Source organism: Oncorhynchus nerka, linkage group LG25 (genome assembly GCF_034236695.1).
Source record: "Oncorhynchus nerka isolate Pitt River linkage group LG25, Oner_Uvic_2.0, whole genome shotgun sequence".
Taxonomy (NCBI): domain Eukaryota; kingdom Metazoa; phylum Chordata; class Actinopteri; order Salmoniformes; family Salmonidae; genus Oncorhynchus; species Oncorhynchus nerka.
The window spans coordinates 47,132,760-47,150,605 of NC_088420.1; the positions used below are offsets into that span (position 1 = coordinate 47,132,760).

General features: G+C 41.7%; 1 protein-coding gene across 1 annotated transcript in view; it reads left to right on the forward strand.

Moving 5' to 3' along the window:
- Positions 1-812: 812 nt before the first annotated feature.
- LOC115109586 (protein O-mannosyl-transferase TMTC2-like) overlaps positions 813-17,846 on the forward strand; it is a 184,209-nt gene continuing 167,175 nt past the window's right edge. The window contains exon 1 of the mRNA XM_029634653.2: positions 813-1,187. Coding sequence (XP_029490513.1) covers positions 1,105-1,187 — 83 coding nt within the window. The 5' untranslated portion in view covers positions 813-1,104. The remainder of the gene's footprint in view (positions 1,188-17,846) is intronic.

Here is a 17,846-nt window from a genome sequence, read left to right on the forward strand (position 1 = left end):
TGTATATCTAAAAATCTAGTTTTGGTTGATTCGTAATTATGTTATGACTGACATTATGCCATTTCAGATTGTATAATCCATTAATCAACAGACATTTGAAGCCTAAATAAATAATATTTTGCATCATTTTGGGCCTGTAGTTCTATTGAATTAGGTTACATTATATGTATATATAAAATTGGTTGCAGCAGAGCACCGGTGAAACCTAGTGTTTTGTATGCCTGGAGAGTGAAACTCTGTCCTGGGGCACCCCCTGGGTGCTCCCAAACTCAGTCCTGGGGCCCCCCTGGGTGCACGTTTAGTTTTTTTTTGCCCTAGCACTACACAGCTGATTCAAATAACCAACTCATCATAGATTATTTGAATCAGCTGTGTGGTGCTAGGACAAAAACAAAATGTGCACCCCAGGACTGCGTTTGGGAAACCCTGCTATAGCCTACTGCTTGTATTAAATCCAGATTATGGCACTATTCTGTATAGGCCTATACAAAGAGCTCTCCCGAGGGGGAAAATTGGAAAACACTGGTGGGACTGGTGTCACTGCTCCACCGAGATTGACATATTTACACTCATAGGGGGCTATATACTGTAATTATGGCTAGATTACTTTATAGAAAGGCAATGTGGATACAGAAATTGGCAGCAGTTGGCAATAAAGAGGTGTCCCATCATGCAGCGCTAGCCTAATCCTCAAATCATCAGCATCATTTTCTTCTCTTCACTGCGAGGAGGAGGGACATCGCACATGCGCAGAAGATCCTTTAAGCCACACGCGGCTCAATCACGACGTTTATCCACCGGACCACTATGAATCACACGAGCAGTCTTGTAGGAAAGGCGTGCAAATGCAGTCAGAGACACTGTAAATGCTGGCTGTTTGCTCGATTTCGTGTCGGATCATAGCTGTCCTCCTCTAGCTCAAAATGGGTTAGAGGGAGGATGCCTGCCTGGATTATCCACTTTCAACACTTTGCGAGGATGTGGAATTGGAATATCTGTTTTTGCAGAGGCATCTTGACAAAGACGGAGAGAGATAATATAGATAGCATTTGAAATATATCTCCACTGTTCTTCGTTTTCTTTCCTTGTTTATTGTTTTGAGAAATGATTGCAGAATTCGTGTGCAGCGCCGTGGCTTTGGTCCTCTATGTCAACACTCTGGGCGCCGATTTCTGCTACGATGACAGGTACATGAATGAATGAATGACATTGCTGTGCTGCCCGTAGGCCTACTGTCAACGAATACAGTGGTTTTTAATAGCGGTAGAGAATTGCTTGACATTGTAAAATATGTCTTAACATCTCTAGACCACATTTTGCGGTAGCGTACGGAATGGCGGGCAAAGGGAGGGTGACTTCTGTCAGTTCTCTCTGTTGGCTGCAAGGTCTCGGTAAACAGCAGGCACTTGCTTGCCAGTACAGTGTCACTGCACAAAGTTTTGAGTCCTGAGAGGATCCAATGATACATAGTTGCAGGCGAGATGAACTGAACGCTACAACATGATTAGGGGAGTCATTTGATACATTGTAACTCCATAATGCCATGCTAATAGTTGCATGAGGCAACACCATGTACATGGCACTGCATTAAAACCATTATCACGGCCACGTCTCGTCTTAAACAGCGATACTATGTATGACACGGTTAGGGGCTATTTGTTAGGGGCTGTACGGTCCACAGAAACGGGTGAATAATATTTTCTGAATATTGTTATTCTAACAGACACTGGTGAATGATGATCCCAAACGAAGGAAATAAAACAACCCTGTTTTAAATAGGCGATAGGACCTATATCAAATAAGACCAGTGCGCTTCATTAGGCAGGCTAAAACATATTGATACATTTTAATGTGGTTAATTCTCCATTAAAAAAGGAACTGCCTAAAAAGTGGAAATGCGTTCAGTGCAGTCTGCCGCCGGCTGTTGTGCCTCCAGATAAATAGTATTTCTCCCGGGCCTGATAATGTATTGTGCCAAACAGATTTAAGTACCTGTAAGGGCTGAAGATCTTAACACAACACCTTCCCAGTTTTATTTTACCAACGGCTGCTATACTTTTGGACAGTTAAACATAATGGCTTCAGTATAATAGCTTGGTTGATTGATTTAACGAGTGATAGTGTAGTGCAAATCACACTATATTACATTTCAATATTTTATTACTGGTTTGATACATGCAGAATTGGAGGGTGGTCTCAGGGCAATTTGTATTATTCTGTACGTAAATCTGTGACACTCCATTTAGAATGATATGTTACATTCGGTTACATTATGATTGGAATAGAGGTTGTAAAATATCCTACGATTTAGAGGACATACACTGAGTGTACAAAACATTAAGAACACCTGCTCTTTCCATGAGATACTGTAGACTGACCAGGTGAATCCAGGTGAAAGCTATGGTCCCTTATTGATGTCACTTGTTCAATGACTTCAGTCAGTGTAGATGAATGGGAGGAGACAAGCTAAAGAAGGATTTTTCATAGGGATGCACCGATATGACTGGGCTGATACTGATATCCATATCTGGATGTCATAAGGTGAATGCACCAATTTGTAAGTCGCTCTGGATAAGAGCGTCTGCTAAATGACTTAAATGTAAATGTAATCCAATATTTTCCTTGCCAAAAAACCTGATACTGATAACCGATATTTAACACTTTAGCAGCCTTTTAAGCATTCCAGTACAGTTAACTAGTTGAAACAAAGTGTCATATGTTCATTTGTTCAGTTAAGAGCAGATTGTTCAATAACTTGTAAATGACACATCCATGAATGTGTTTTATTCCACAACAGATATTCATGACACAAATATTTTATCTGCCCCACATTACAAACATGGTTAAGTTCTTGGTGGCTTTTCTTACTATCCAATCTTGACTGTTTGAAGAAACTTAAAAATGATTTGAAAGAAATATAGGTTGAAACCAAAATTCAGTTAATAATTTGAGCTATAACTGCTTGAAAATTAGTACTGTCTCTAGGCTGTCATAAACTGCTATAAATGGCACACCGTCGACTTTTCAAATGTGCTCAACTGACTTGACTAGTGAAATGAGAGCAAATTTACAACACGTCATCTCATCTTTCATTTATGAAATGAAAAAAAGAAACAAAAAAACCCAACTGCTTTGTTTTAAATTAAACTAAAGTCTTGACCTATACCAGCCATGAATGCCTAGTACACTTTTTCCCCAGTGACTCTACATTGCTTTGTTACAATATTGACTGTCCATTTTCAATTTTAACATTTGGGGGAGGTTTTTCTTCACAAAGAGGACCTGCTCAGCTTTGTCACAAGAGTCTGTTTCTTTTTTCTGTCTCCAATGTGTGAAGCTGCTCTGAAAAGCCTCTCACTGTCCACACTACTACAGGGAGCACCAAGATACTTGCACGCAGCTCTAGCTAAGGAAGGGAAACGGGGCTTGAAACTTCTCCAGTATCCAAGTGCATCTTCATTCCTAGAAATAGTAGGTTCTGTCATGTATGCTAATATCTGCAAATAATGGGGAAGGGGGTGGGTTAGTACATTTAATACAACATATTGCATTATTCTTGCATGCCAAAGGATCATTAGGCATAGATCAACAATGGCAAATGTTGGCCGATGTAGTAACAGAAAATGAAAATAAAACGCGTCTCTCTCTCACAGAGATGCATACTGACCAAAAGGTTATTTTGTTGGCATTTACGTATGTCCCCATTACCAGTAAAACATCATCAAAACCTAGTTCTTTCACTTACTCGCTGTGCTGTTTCGTTGTTCATTTGTTCAGTCGTTTCATTCTCAACCAGGATTTCATCGTACATGTCAAGCAGTGAAATTTCATCCCTGTCTGTTTGTGTCCTCTTCTGTCATGGGTCCCCTTCTTCGGTGCAAACTGTCACTGTGTCCATTTCCATATTGTCCAGCTGTGTTTGAAACATTTCACATATACCCTGATTTTGTCTGCATCGAAGTAGTGGTCATTGTACCTAGCATCAAGCATGGTGGTGACACAGTAAAGAGGCTCAGAGAGAATGCCACCGAATCGCTTGTTCAGAGCGTCTAAGTAGAGTACTTTTGCAAGTTTTAACCCCACGGTCTGTGTGGGCAGTTTTGTTGAACAGGCGTTTCAATGCCATGACAGAGGGTATCACGTCTGCTGCAGACGCAGTTGAAGAGCTTATTTCTCCAGTCATTTGGTCGAATGGAGCTAGGAGTGTGTTCATGTTTTCAATGAGTCCACTGGTTTGTACTGATTGTTGCAGGTAATGCATAGTCGGCTGCGTACACGCCAAGTACGCATTTTTGTTCCAGCAGGCTCTCCATCATGTAGAAAGTACTGCTCCATCTGGCCTTGCAAAAGCCTTTTCATTTTCACTCCAAGCTGCTCCTGTATTGCTTGCAGGCGGCTGTATGCGAGCTGTGAGTGTTTAAAATGACCCACTATCTTCCTGCCAGTTGCCACTGTGTCAAATATGCTGCATTGAGCCAAAACACCTTGCAGCATGTGTGCCATGCATGGCAAACTGGCAACTCCGCATTCTTCCAAAGCCTTTGTCATGTTACATGCATTGTCACGTAGAGCACAGTGTGTACATTGTTCTTGGAGATTTTCTGAGTTTTAAACATGTTCTCAAATGCCATTTAAGTGGCAGCAGCGGTATGAGAACCAGCACATTCTTGAGCAATATGGCTTTCCTCAGTACGAAATCCTCGTCGACCCACTGTGCTGTCAGACTCCGCATGCTCATGGGGCTGACATCGCTGGGCCAAATGTCAGTCATGAAGCTAATAGTAGTGACGCCCATAGCAAGTAGCTTGTGGATGTGCGATTCAACAATACTGTGTATCTCCGATAGGGCAACATCTGAAAAATAGCGCCTACTTGGTAGTGTGTACCGGGGTTCGAGGAGAGCCAACATCATCCACAACAGAGAACGGTTGATTGTCAAGTGCAATGAATTCCATTATCTTGGCGTTAATGGTTTTCGCCTTTTGAGTTGTCTCGCTGAAATGTTCTTACTTTTTAAAATGACTGCTGGACTTGAACTTGCTTAGTTGTTGGAAGTGCCAGGCGCACCGGTTTGAGTCAAGAATTGCAACGCTACTGGGTTTTTCACACTCAACAGTTTTCTTTGTGTTTCAAGAATGGTCCACCGCCCAAAGGACATCCAGCCAACATGACACTACGGTGGGAAGCGTTGGCGTCAACACGGGCCGGCATCCCTGTGGAACGCTTTCGACACCTTGTAGAATTCATTCCCCAACTAACTGAGGCTGTTCTGAGGGCAAAAGGGAGGGGTGAAACTCAATATTAGGAAGGTGTTCCTAATGTTTTGTATATTCAGTGTATAGTGTCATATGTCAGTCTCTGTTGTCTACACCTTTTAGCTACATGTAGGCCATGTTGTGCACTTAACAACCCATGTTGTTATATAGCAAGGAAAATAGCAAGGAATCAAATATGGATATTTAATCACAATGTTTAGTAAATCCTCCTCTCGAAATTCAGAAAGCAAATCTGTACACTAGTAGAGAAACCTCAAGTCAAGTGCCTTGACTTAACCCAGCTAATGAGTTTAAATCCAGTGTTGCACTGTGTCGAGCATAGCCAGAAGCACCGAGGCTGGCTGAGAAACACTACCTGAGGATTTCTCATCGATCTGGTTGTGGAGTCTTGCTGCTCAGGAATACGTAATTACACTGCTCTCGTTACATTCAGTTGTGGTCTTGAGAAAATATATCCTACAAGAAATGGAGTGCTCTGCTTGCTTTAATTAATGTAGGGTTTGCTGAGTCTGATCTCTATAGGACAACCCTGTTCAAAGATCACTGGTTTTACGGGTTGATTTAAGTCACCTTCCACTTACCAGTTGATCATGGTTAAAGTTAACAACACCTTAACTACACGTTTTGTGTGATGTGTTTGCTAGCCTAGCACAAAACAACTCTTTTATATGGAGGAATCTAGGGGCCTCACAAGGCTTTCCACTGTCAATGCTCTCAGCACCACCACCACCTCCCTGCACAAACAACCCAGCCTTGAAGAGTCGTCCACTATGTGGTGCCAGAATCACCCCTGGAAGTTGGTTCTCCATCTGGCCATGGTCATCATTATCACACCTTGACACCTGCACTAGAACATAGTGAGTCGTATGTATAGTTCATATCTCAGCCTATTGCTATAATCCTGTATGAAAATAAATGGTCTGTACTCTGCAATGTTGTGTATCCATGGATGCCATGAATAAACCTTTATTTAACTAGGCAAGCCAGTTAAGAACAATTAAAAAGAAAAATCACATCCCTACATCAAACATGTTTAACAAAACACATCTTTAAAAAATTAAATACAAAATACATACAACAAACATATATATGTAAATAAAATAAAAATATATACTGTACATTTTTAAAATTCTAGTAAATTCTAGTACAATTGTATTCCCTCTTATTATAATGATTCAGGAATTGTTATTTTTTATTCAACATGCTTAATGTCTTAACAAGATGATTAAATTCAATCAAAAATATTTGTAGTTTTTGTGTAGAATTCTGGAATTTTTGTTTGTGTAAAGTATTTGGCAACATAACAAAAAAAATCATTTCAATGGTCTTGTTATCATTGCAATAGTATCACATTATATTCTTCATGTCAAAAACATGGGTAGTGTTCAAAAAGGTAAATGAGTATTCTGCAAGGTTTTTCCAAAAATATACCACATTCACAGAACAAGTGATTCATATTTTCACCTTTCCCCCCGCAGAAAATGCAGATATCATCAATATCAACCAATTTCAACAACAATTACATGGATGTATCTTATGTAGAATCTTAATATACAATATTTGTAAGGCATCAACCAAGCTTTTTTTCCAGACAATGTCAGGAATAAGCATTTTCCAGAAAATGTTTCCTCTAGGCGTAAGTTTGTTCCGTGAATGGAAAATGTGTCTTATGTATTTGTTACAGCAAGATTTGTAAAGGAAGGCCACGCCTTCCAAGCTGAGTTCTGGATAAACTCTGTGATTATCACCAAAGCTAAGATGAGTTTTCATTAGTGTAGTCAGACCACTGTAAATGGCTTAGATCACAGAAATAAACTGTCTGAAAGGTATTGGAATGTTATAAATTGTTCATATGAAAGAATATTACCCATGTTGTCGAAAACATCAAGAACAAAGTCAATATTCCTCTCATGCCAGGTACTGTAGGGTACAACAATGACTTATTCCTTACAGTTATGTCTGAATTTTTCAACAAAAAAGCTTTATTATGGGAAATGTTGTGCAGGAAACATATTTTCCATGACATTAAAGCGTGTTGGTGAAACGCAGCCAATTTAGCATGTAATCTTTCAGGAATATAATTACAATCTGGTAAAAATTAATTGAAGATCTCCCAATTTATTGAACACATTGTTTGGAAGGAAATACCAAATTGATTCTGTATTGCAAAACATCTTTTCAACCTGCTGATCTTGAAAGTGTTATTTATGTCAACAAAATCCAACACTTCCAGACCTCCTTCAGCTCTTTTATTTGAGAGGACTGACTTTTTTTAGTTGGTGAGACTTATTTTTCCAAGTCAAGAAAGGTCTTGTTGATCTTTTTACAGGTCGGTGGATTTATAAATAAAGATAATGAGGTTTACACAAAGTGAGAAAGTCCCTCTGCCTTGGACAGAAGCACTCTCCTAAGTATAGATATATCCCTTTCTAGCCAAATATTAAATATATATATTCATTTTACGAGAGCAATTCATATGTTGTCTAAGTTGTTTTTTGATAGACGTATTCCTAAATATTTAATATAGTCCTTTACTGGAATATTTTATATTTATTTATCATCGGAGTCATATAAAGATAAGATTTCACATTTAGAAATGTTCAGTTTGAATCCAGATGTAATAGAGAATGCAGTGATAGCATTAAGGTCATGGGCGACCTGGTATTTGTCTTTAAAAAAAGAGTAATATCGTCAGCCAGTTGGGAAATGTTGATTTCTCTGTTAAAAATGGATAAGCCATGCAGATTTACATTATTCAGAATATCTAGTTCCACTACCAAAATTAATAAAAAGGGCGAAACTGGGCATCCCTGTCGTACACTTCGGTTGATACTAAACCTTAATACATCCAAAAGATTCAGTATCACAGAACTATTCATCAGGTGTTTCGTTAAAATCGCTTGAGAGAATTAGAAAAGCATATTTGTTGCCTAAATCCTGTAATTTTCTGGTAAATTTTACAAAAAGGGTCTTATTTGGAGCATGTGACTAATGTCCATACACATTACAGATGATGAAGATAGCAGTGTCAAGTTAACAGTTACTATGACCCATCTCCTTTACTGTGAAGATGTGGATTCTAGAATGTCACCTTTTAAACTTGTGAATAAGTGTCAAAACACCAGCATAATGGTTTGATCCATGCCTGAGATAGACCATGTTTCCCCAATGTGAATTTCACAATTTCAAGTCACTTTCACACTAATGAGTTTCCTGAAGAAGGACAACATCTGCGTTTACAATATAAAACTAAGCCTTTCCTTTTTTGCAAGATCTCTCCTAGCATTCAGGCTAACGATATTGAGTGAGTTGAAAACAAGCTCCTGCGTAAAAAAGAAAGACACAAACTAGACAGCAAATCTAGTAATGTGAACAATAAAACAAACAGTAAACCTTGAGAGGGTTACTCCGACGGAAAACTACGCTCATCTGAGGTAGAGGTGGTTAACAGTATAACAAATCCTTTTTTTTCTTTTTTTGGTTGGCAAGTGTTCATGAATTGTAGTTTGAATGGTAAATTTACTTGTGGCAGTACAGTAAATGTACTCTTGGCAGTGCTCACACTTCAAGTGTGGTTCATGTCATGTCACCAGAGTTACGCAGTAATCTTTCTTCTTTCGATGAGCGCGCGTTGGCCCTTGAATCTTGCTTTCCTTATTGTCGAGCCTTCTGTATAAGCGGCCACAGTTTCTCCCTGGCAGTCTGATCCTGCGGTATCAGAGCCTCTTTGATGCAGAGCTTCTTCTCGTCCAGAAACTTGTTCCCCTTGGCCATTTTCCAGATGATGTCCCTGTGGTGGCGCATAGGGTCCATCAGATCTTCGTTTCCCTAGTCGATGTACCACGTCAATCACGTCTCTTAGCTTGTCTTTGCTGCACAGATCCACCTTTCCCAGGATATTGATAACTGCTTCCCTAATGTCCTCTCCCTCTACCTTTCTTATACTTTGGATTTTCAGATTCCACCTGCGAGAATACCATTGAAGTTCAGCTACATTCTCATACAGCTCATTATTTTGGGATTGCAGTTTCTTCAGCTCGTTCTCCAGGAACATTATATTTTCCTTGTTCTCACTCACAACTGTGAGAAGCTGACGGACAGTTTCTGACAATTTATCAATCTTCTTTGATGTTTCTTTGGTAGCCCACTCTATGGTGGAGACTTTGGAGACCGTGGCGTCTTGTTTAGTAGTCAGGGTCTGGATGACAGAGAGAAGTTCAGGCATGGAAATGTCCTCTTTCACTTTTTTTCTCCAGGTGGATTTTTAATTGGGGTCTGAGGTAAAGAGGTTGCAAGGATCTCATCCTGGTCCATCTTGTTCTTTCTCTTGCTTGAGCTCATGGCATCTTGTGTATCCATGCTGCTCTGGCTCTCGTCGTAACTAGTTGGCAATGCCTGCCATCTTCTGTGCAGCTTGGATATTCCGTCATGTACTTCCCATTCAAATGGACAAAAATTAACTCTAAACTTGCCAAATGTAGCTAAAACAACTTCTAGTTGATATTAGACTGTTAACCACCTAACCCTCAAAGTTGCTTGGACAAGCGAGAGAACACTCCCTCTCACAGCGACGCCATCTTGGCCATATATGTAGCTAGATGTAGTAGGCTAATGTTAACTAGCTGGCTCATCATTACCCATGAAAGGAAGTTAAGCTAGCGAGCAAGCATTTAAGCCAGGCATCCTAGGACAACAAAAACTAAAAGTGTGTACTGTATGTCAGAGTGATAGACCGTTTCGTCAACATGAGGAGAGGACGATGGTATTGGCGTTTCTCTACAAGTAGGGTGAGTCAACATGTTTTTCTACTTGCAGGAACGCACACAGAAATCGGAACCATGGACAGCCACATCATATTTATCTTACGTTAATTGAACTAAATTGTTTTGGTATGTTTTAGTTGTCACTGTATTAGACTAAGCAGAGGTGATTTGATGATGTTGAAATGTTGAAGTTGAATGGTGCTGGAATAGTGGAGGCGGCTCCTGTTTTCATTCCGACTTGTGGTATCTCTCCGTGGTTCTAAATCAAAAGTTGTTTAGTGGTGTGAAAATGTTGGAACATTAATGAACTTGCTTGACCACGCTGTAGGTCATGTACTGTAACTGTTTGTTACATGCAATGTGCTTTGTGGACTTGTCCGGTTTTGTGATGGAACAAAGGTGTGGTTAAATTGATTCTGCCACTGAGTCTTCTAATTGTCTCAGCCTTAGGCCTATATATCACGTCCGCAAGGCATATGAACTAACAACAGAATTATCACAACACGTAGGTTGTAATATGGCAATTATTTTCCTGGCTTCTCCAGTGATTTTACCTAGGCACCTCTACTGGCACTCTGCAGGTTGTGTCAACCTGGTTAAGGCATTAGCTGCACTGTCAGCGTTGTTGTTGGTGATTGGATTTAAGTTGCAAAAACATCCGTGACTTTGTTTCGAATGGTACTGAACTGAATCAAAGGTTGATGGGGAGGATAGGAGAAGGAAAAATAAAGCTGTTCTCCTGGGTCACCCTTGAGAATTGATCAAGCTGAATGTCTTTGTAGAAAGACTGCAACAGAGCTGAATCTTTTCAGAAAGCCTAGGACTACACTCTGTTTTCTAAAATAATGTTGACAATTTCGTGATGGAATGAGAGCTTTGATCTCAAAGTACCCTTCATGGTACATAAGAGTTACAGTAGCACTATATTGGATGGTTTGTTTTGATTATCTCTTGTCATGGTTAGACTATTAAGTTCCCTGCTCTACTTCATCAATGCTGCTCTGCACTCGACTCTGATTGTGATGTTGTTAGAATGGGGGTATGAAAGTGTGAAAGACATCGTTATTGAGGACAGAGCCTCCCTGAACATAACTGTGGCCTGACAGCGGCTCGGTCAGGGAGGGGAGGCAGTCAAAGCATGTAGCACTGCAGTCTGATGATGTGGGGTGGCACTTGGTGGCCAGAGTGCTAAAAGTTTCAGGTCAATGACACACTAGATTAGTCATTCTAAAGTTCATCAGTTGGGGAGAGACAGTGGAACGCCAAAATGACTAAATCATATCAAAGTTTATTTGCCACGTGCTCTGAATACAACAGGTGTAGGTCGACCTTACAGTGAAATGTTTACTTACAGGCTCTAACCAATAGTGCAATTTTTAAGTAAAAAATAGGTAGTTGAACAATAGATAAGTAAGGATATTTTTTAAAAACAACAGTAAAAGACAGTGAATAATAACAGTAGCACGGCTATATACTGTACACTAGTGAGGCTATATACACTAGTGAGGCTATATACAGTAGCGAGGCTATATACAGTAGCGAGGCTATATACAGTAGCGAGGCTATATACAGTAGCGAGGCTATATACTGTACACTAGTGAGGCTATATACAGTAGCGAGGCTATATACAGTAGCGAGGCTATATACAGTAGCGAGGCTATATACTGTACACTAGTGAGGCTATATACAGTAGCGAGGCTATATACAGTAGCGAGGCTATATACTGTACACTAGTGAGGCTATATACAGTAGTGAGGCTATATACTGTACACTAGTGAGGCTATATACAGTAGTGAGGCTATATACAGTAGCGAGGCTATATACAGTAGCGAGGCTATATACAGTAGCGAGGCTATATACAGTAGTGAGGCTATATACTGTACACTAGTGAGGCTATATACAGTAGCGAGGATATATACAGTAGCGAGACTATATACAGTAGTGAGGCTATATACAGTATTGAGGCTATATACAGTATTGAGGCTATATACAGTAGTGAGGCTATATACAGTATTGAGGCTATATACAGTATTGAGGCTATATACAGTAGTGAGGCTATATACAGTAGCGAGGCTATATACTGTACACTAGTGAGGCTATATACAGTAGTGAGGCTATATACAGTAGTGAGGCTATTTAAAGTAGTGAGGCTATTTGCGCACAAGTATCTCTACTTGCACATCATCATCAGCTCATTTATCACTCCAGTGTTAATCTGCTAAATTGTAACTATTCACTCCTATGGTCTATTATTGCCTACCTCCTCATGCCTTTTGCACACACTGTATATAGACTTTCTTTTTTCTACTGTGTCATTGACTTGTTTATTGTGTTATTGGCTTGTTTATTGTTTACTCCATGTGTAACTCTGTGTTGTTGTCTGTGTCACACTGCTTTGCTTTATCTTGGCCAGGTCGCAGTTGTAAATGAGAACTTGTCCTCAACTGGCCTACCTGGTTAAATAAAGGTGAAATAAAATAAAAATAAATAAAATATACAGTAGTGAGGCTATATACAGTAGTGAGGCTATATACAGGCACCGGTTAGTAGGGGTAATTGAGGTAGTATGTGGATGTAGGTATGGTTAAAGTGACTATGCATATATGATTAACAGAGAGTAGAAGCAGTGTAAAGAGGGGTAAGGGTGGGGGGGGTGCAAATAGTCCAGGTAGCCATTTGATTATCTGTTCAGGAGTCTTATGGCTGGGGGTAAAAACTGTTGAGAAGTCTTTTTGTCCTAGATTTGGCACTCCAGTACCGCTTGCCATGTGGTAATAGAGAGAACAGTCTATGGCTGGGGTCTTTGACAATTTTTAGGGCCTTCCTCTGACACATCCTGGTGTAGAGGTCCTGGAGGGCAGGAAGCTTGGCCCTGGTGATGTACTGGGCCGTACTGTGTTGCAGCTGTAGAGCCTTTTGAGGATCTGAGGACCCATGCCAAATATTTTTAGATTCCTTAGGGGGAATAGGCTTTGTTGTGTCCTCTTTATGACTGTCTTGGTGTGTTTGAACCATGATAGATTGTTGGTGATGTGGCCACCAAGGAACTTGAAGCTCTCAGGGCGTGCTCTGTCCTCCTTTTTCTGTAGTCCACTATCATCTCCTAGACTCAGCATTTGGGAATTGACCTGTTTGTGTCTGACTCGGATTGTACATATTTTCTGTATGATGAAATGGGGATATGTGGAAAATAGTGGGAATAATATTTTCACCGATATAAAGCACTGCTTAGAGGTAGGATGAATATTTTATTTCCAACATGAGTTATTACTTAGTGTTCGGAACAGATTATGGTCCTTAGTTCTCTCCTGCCTGTCTACCAGTAATCTGTTGTTCATAAATAGCCTTGACATTATGTATTTTCCCACGGATCACATTAAGGAGTGGCTGAGTGGCTCAAACTATAATGAATCACTTGGTTTGATGACACCCGCCTCTAAGTAGCTTTCTGTTCACTAACACCCTCAGCCTCGTATAATATGCCCAGAGTGCTGTGTGTCTGTGTGTGCGTGCGTGCGTGTGCGAAATCGTCATCATTGACAAAACATTCCACGTACCTACCAGGATGAAGGAAATACAGAAAATAAATATGTAGTCCTTCACACGTCTTAGGCATTGCTTCTTTATTCTTTCCTGCCTGTGCTGAGGGCCTGAATGTATCTGGGTTGTCTGTCTGTGTGAGGCTGACTGCCCTGTAAATAGCCCTGGCTGGCCTGCCCCTGGTTGGGTTTCGATTGTACTGCTGTCTGAGCTGGCTCTGCTCTGCTTTGCTCCGGCTCTGGCTGTAGTGTCCACCCAGTGGAATAGGATGGGCCAGCCCACTCCAGTCCGGGCCCAGCACTGTGGTAATGTAGCGAGCCCAAGGGCGTCAACCCAACAGTCTGAGCATCTCTCCCACAGTCTCTCCCAGTGCCCTGTAATTAGTGGAAGCCTCCAGAGTGGCGTGGAGGCACGGACGGCAGACTCTCAACAGGCGTGCAAAGCCTCTCGCTCTAATCGTACGACGGCTGCAGCCAGATGGTCGTGTTTTTGCAAAGCAGTGAGGGGTTTTCTCGCCTGTGCTCTCGAGTCTGAGGTGGAGTCAAGAGCAACATGTTCAGTGCAGCCCGGATGGAGACGTCAGTGTTTTTCAGACTGAATGATGAAGCAATCTAGGAGGTCTGTGTGAGAGGGGTCCTTTGGTATTGTTCACACATTGACGTTTGTTCTTTTTTGTTGTTGTTGATGTGCCTTGGGATTGATTTGAACGTCATTGAGACTGATGTGTTCTCTTATTTCAGTGGTTTACCATACAATACCAGGTCATCCCACGCTTTTCTGGCCTGTCACTGAAACAGCGTAAATCAGGGATGCATTTTCAAGTCAAGCAATCATTTTCACTTATTGAGTCATGCTGTTATTGTTCTCTCTGTGCGAATGCTTGGAAGTTGGCTTCTATTGTGACCAGACAGACAATTTCTCATCTACCTATAGGCCAACGAGATCAGCACATGTCCAGTCACAGGTGTATGGGTTGTAGGCCAACAATATCAGCACATGTCCAGTCACAGATGTATGGGTTGTAGGCCAACAAGATCAGCACATGTCCAGTCACAGGTGTATGGGTTGTAGGCCAACAAGATCAGCACATGTCCAGTCACAGGTGTATGGGTTGTAGGCCAACAAGATCAGCACATGTCCAGTCACAGGTGTATGGGTTGTAGGCCAACAAGATCAGCACATGTCCAGTCACAGGTGTATGGGTTGTAGGCCAACAAGTTCAGCACATGTCCAGTCACAGGTGTATGGGTTGTAGGCCAACAAGTTCAGCACATGTCCAGTCACAGGTGTATGGGTTGTAGGCCAACAAGATCAGCACATGTCCAGTCACAGGTGTATGGGTTGTAGGCCAACAAGATCAGCACATGTCCAGTCACAGGGTTGGGTTAGGCCAACAAGATCAGCACATGTCCAGTCACAGGTGTATGGGTTGTAGGCCAACAAGATCAGCACATGTCCAGTCACAGATGTATGGGTTGTAGGCCAACAAGATCAGCACATGTCCAGTCACAGATGTATGGGTTGTAGGCCAACAAGATCAGCACATGTCCAGTCACAGATGTATGGCTTGTAGGCCAACAAGATCAGCACATGTCCAGTCACAGATGTATGGGCTGCAGGCCAACAAGATCAGCACATGCCTAGTCACAGATGTATGGGTTGTAGGCCAACAAGATCAGCACATGCCCAGTCACAGATGTATGGGTTGTAGGCCAACAAGATCAGCACATGTCCAGTCACAGATGTATGGGTTGTAGGCCAACAAGATCAGCACATGTCCAGTCACAGATGTATGGGTTGTAGGCCAACAAGATCAGCACATGTCCAGTCACAGGTGTATGGGTTGTAGGCCAACAAGATCAGCACATGCCCAGTCACAGATGTATGGGTTGTAGGCCAACAAGATCAGCACATGTCCAGTCACAGATGTATGGGTTGTAGGCCAACAAGATCAGCACATGTCCAGTCACAGATGTATGGGTTGTAGGCCAACAACATCAGCACATGTCCAGTCACAGATGTATGGGTTGTAGGCCAACAAGATCAGCACATGTCCAGTCGCAGATGTATGGGTTGTAGGCCAACAAGATCAGCACATGTCCAGTCGCAGATGTATGGGTTGTAGGCCAACAAGATCAGCACATGTCCAGTCACAGATGTATGGGTTGTAGGCCAACAACATCAGCACATGTCCAGTCACAGATGTATGGGTTGTAGGCCAACAAGATCAGCACATGTCCAGTCGCAGATGTATGGGTTGTAGGCCAACAAGATCAGCACATGTCCAGTCGCAGATGTATGGGTTGTAGGCCAACAAGATCAGCACATGTCCAGTCACAGATGTATGGGTTGTAGGCCAACAACATCAGCACATGTCCAGTCACAGATGTATGGGTTGTAGGCCAACAAGATCAGCACATGTCCAGTCACAGACGTATGGGTTGACTTCCTTTCATAACAGTATTTTCTAGCCGATAAAGAGCTCAAATTGCGAATGTTATAGTGACATAGAGTAAAAAGCTTTCAGTATTTGTTGCTAGAAATACTATTAATGAGAGTTGTCAGTATGTTGTGCATTGCTTCAGTTTTGCATAAACCCACAGAATTACTTTAAGCTTTTTAGCCTGGGATTCGATCAGTTCACCTTTAGGCCGTGGGAAACCATTGACTAGATACGATGCACATTTTTCCATCGCAATTTCCATTGAAATTAACAATCGTGTCGTATCAAATTTGGACAAAATGTGCTCAATCTTCCAAGTTTTAACAATAAATGGTGTTGTCGATGCAAGGTACAGCACATAATCAGGAAGTGAGTAGGAAGTGAGGGATGGATTGGGGCTACATGTTACGCAGCAGCAACAAATCTGGGGTATATTTTACTCTCCTTTCCTTCTGGGTCACTGCCTTACCCAGTGACTGTCAACACTATTGCTATTTAACCCCATCTGTGGCGCGGTGTGTGATGGCAGCTCCCACTGGGTGATCTGTGTGTCGGCTGGTGTGACCCTGCCGTGCTGAGGTGAACTTTCTCAGTCATTATCCCGCTGAGCTCTCACTGTCTGAGCACTGCTTCAGGTGATCAAACCTGGATTTGTGGATTTTTTTTTAAATCATGGGGATTTGTGGAGAGTAATAACCTTTTGGATAGGTATCTACTGTGTATTAACATACTATATATATTTTTTTACGTCATTTCAAAGTGATAAATCCTCTGTCACTATAGGTTGATTCAAAACAGTAGTGTAAAATGTCAAGTGCAAGTCAATCAACTTTTGATTTACATTCCTTATCGATAGCATTTAACATGATGAACGTGTTCTGGCGATGCCACCAGATAGCTATAACCGCCGTTATCCAGATGGTGTCTAGACTTAAGACAGGGGACTTAAGATAGGTGACATCCATCCATCGGGTTTTACCCTCTCTCCATGGGAGAAATTGGATAGGCCTGGCCCATTCTGCTGCTGTAGTAGGGGAGTAAATTGCCTCTGTGATTGCCCGGGCAGATGATTGTCATATGTGAGGTGCAGTTGGAACAGGGTGATTGTGGGTTGGCCTGATCAGGCCCTGCCCACCGGTTCATAAAATACCCTGTGCACAGACAGACAGCCTCACAGTCAGTCCTCCCAAATTCAGCAGCCCTGGATGCTTTGTAATCATCCCACTGGAACCCACAGAGATGAGGAACGGGCCATGAGTAGTTGTCGGCTTTACTGCTTTGTGGTGGACAGCATTAAAGATGAACTTGAACCGCGCTACACAAGAGTTTAATCAGCGCCCTCTTTGCCTTTTCACAATCTCTTTGTTGACTATTTAGTTAAAGCCAACAGATTATCTCTCCAAATGTATCATGTGGTGCGTCTACCAGCCCTCTTGACACACACACACACACACACACACACACACACACACACACACACACACACACACACACGTTTATACACACCCACACAGAAACTAATCATAATCACCATAGACGTACATATAAAGGCAGATTGAATTATCCAGCATTAAAATCCTTCACATGGGCAGCAGTGCATTGTGAAACATTTTACAGCGCAACAAAGTAATGAGGCGCACTGTAAGTACTTAAGCTGCCAGAAGAAGACTTGAAGCTTGTCTGGGCAAAAATCCTCTTTTTGGAAAAAGCTGCTTGGTCAAAGAATAAAACCTTTGCAGCAACACGATACTCTCCACTATGGCTGAAGGGAGGCCCTTCTCTGTAAAGGTTTGGTCTAGTGTTTCCTCCCATCATTAGACATGG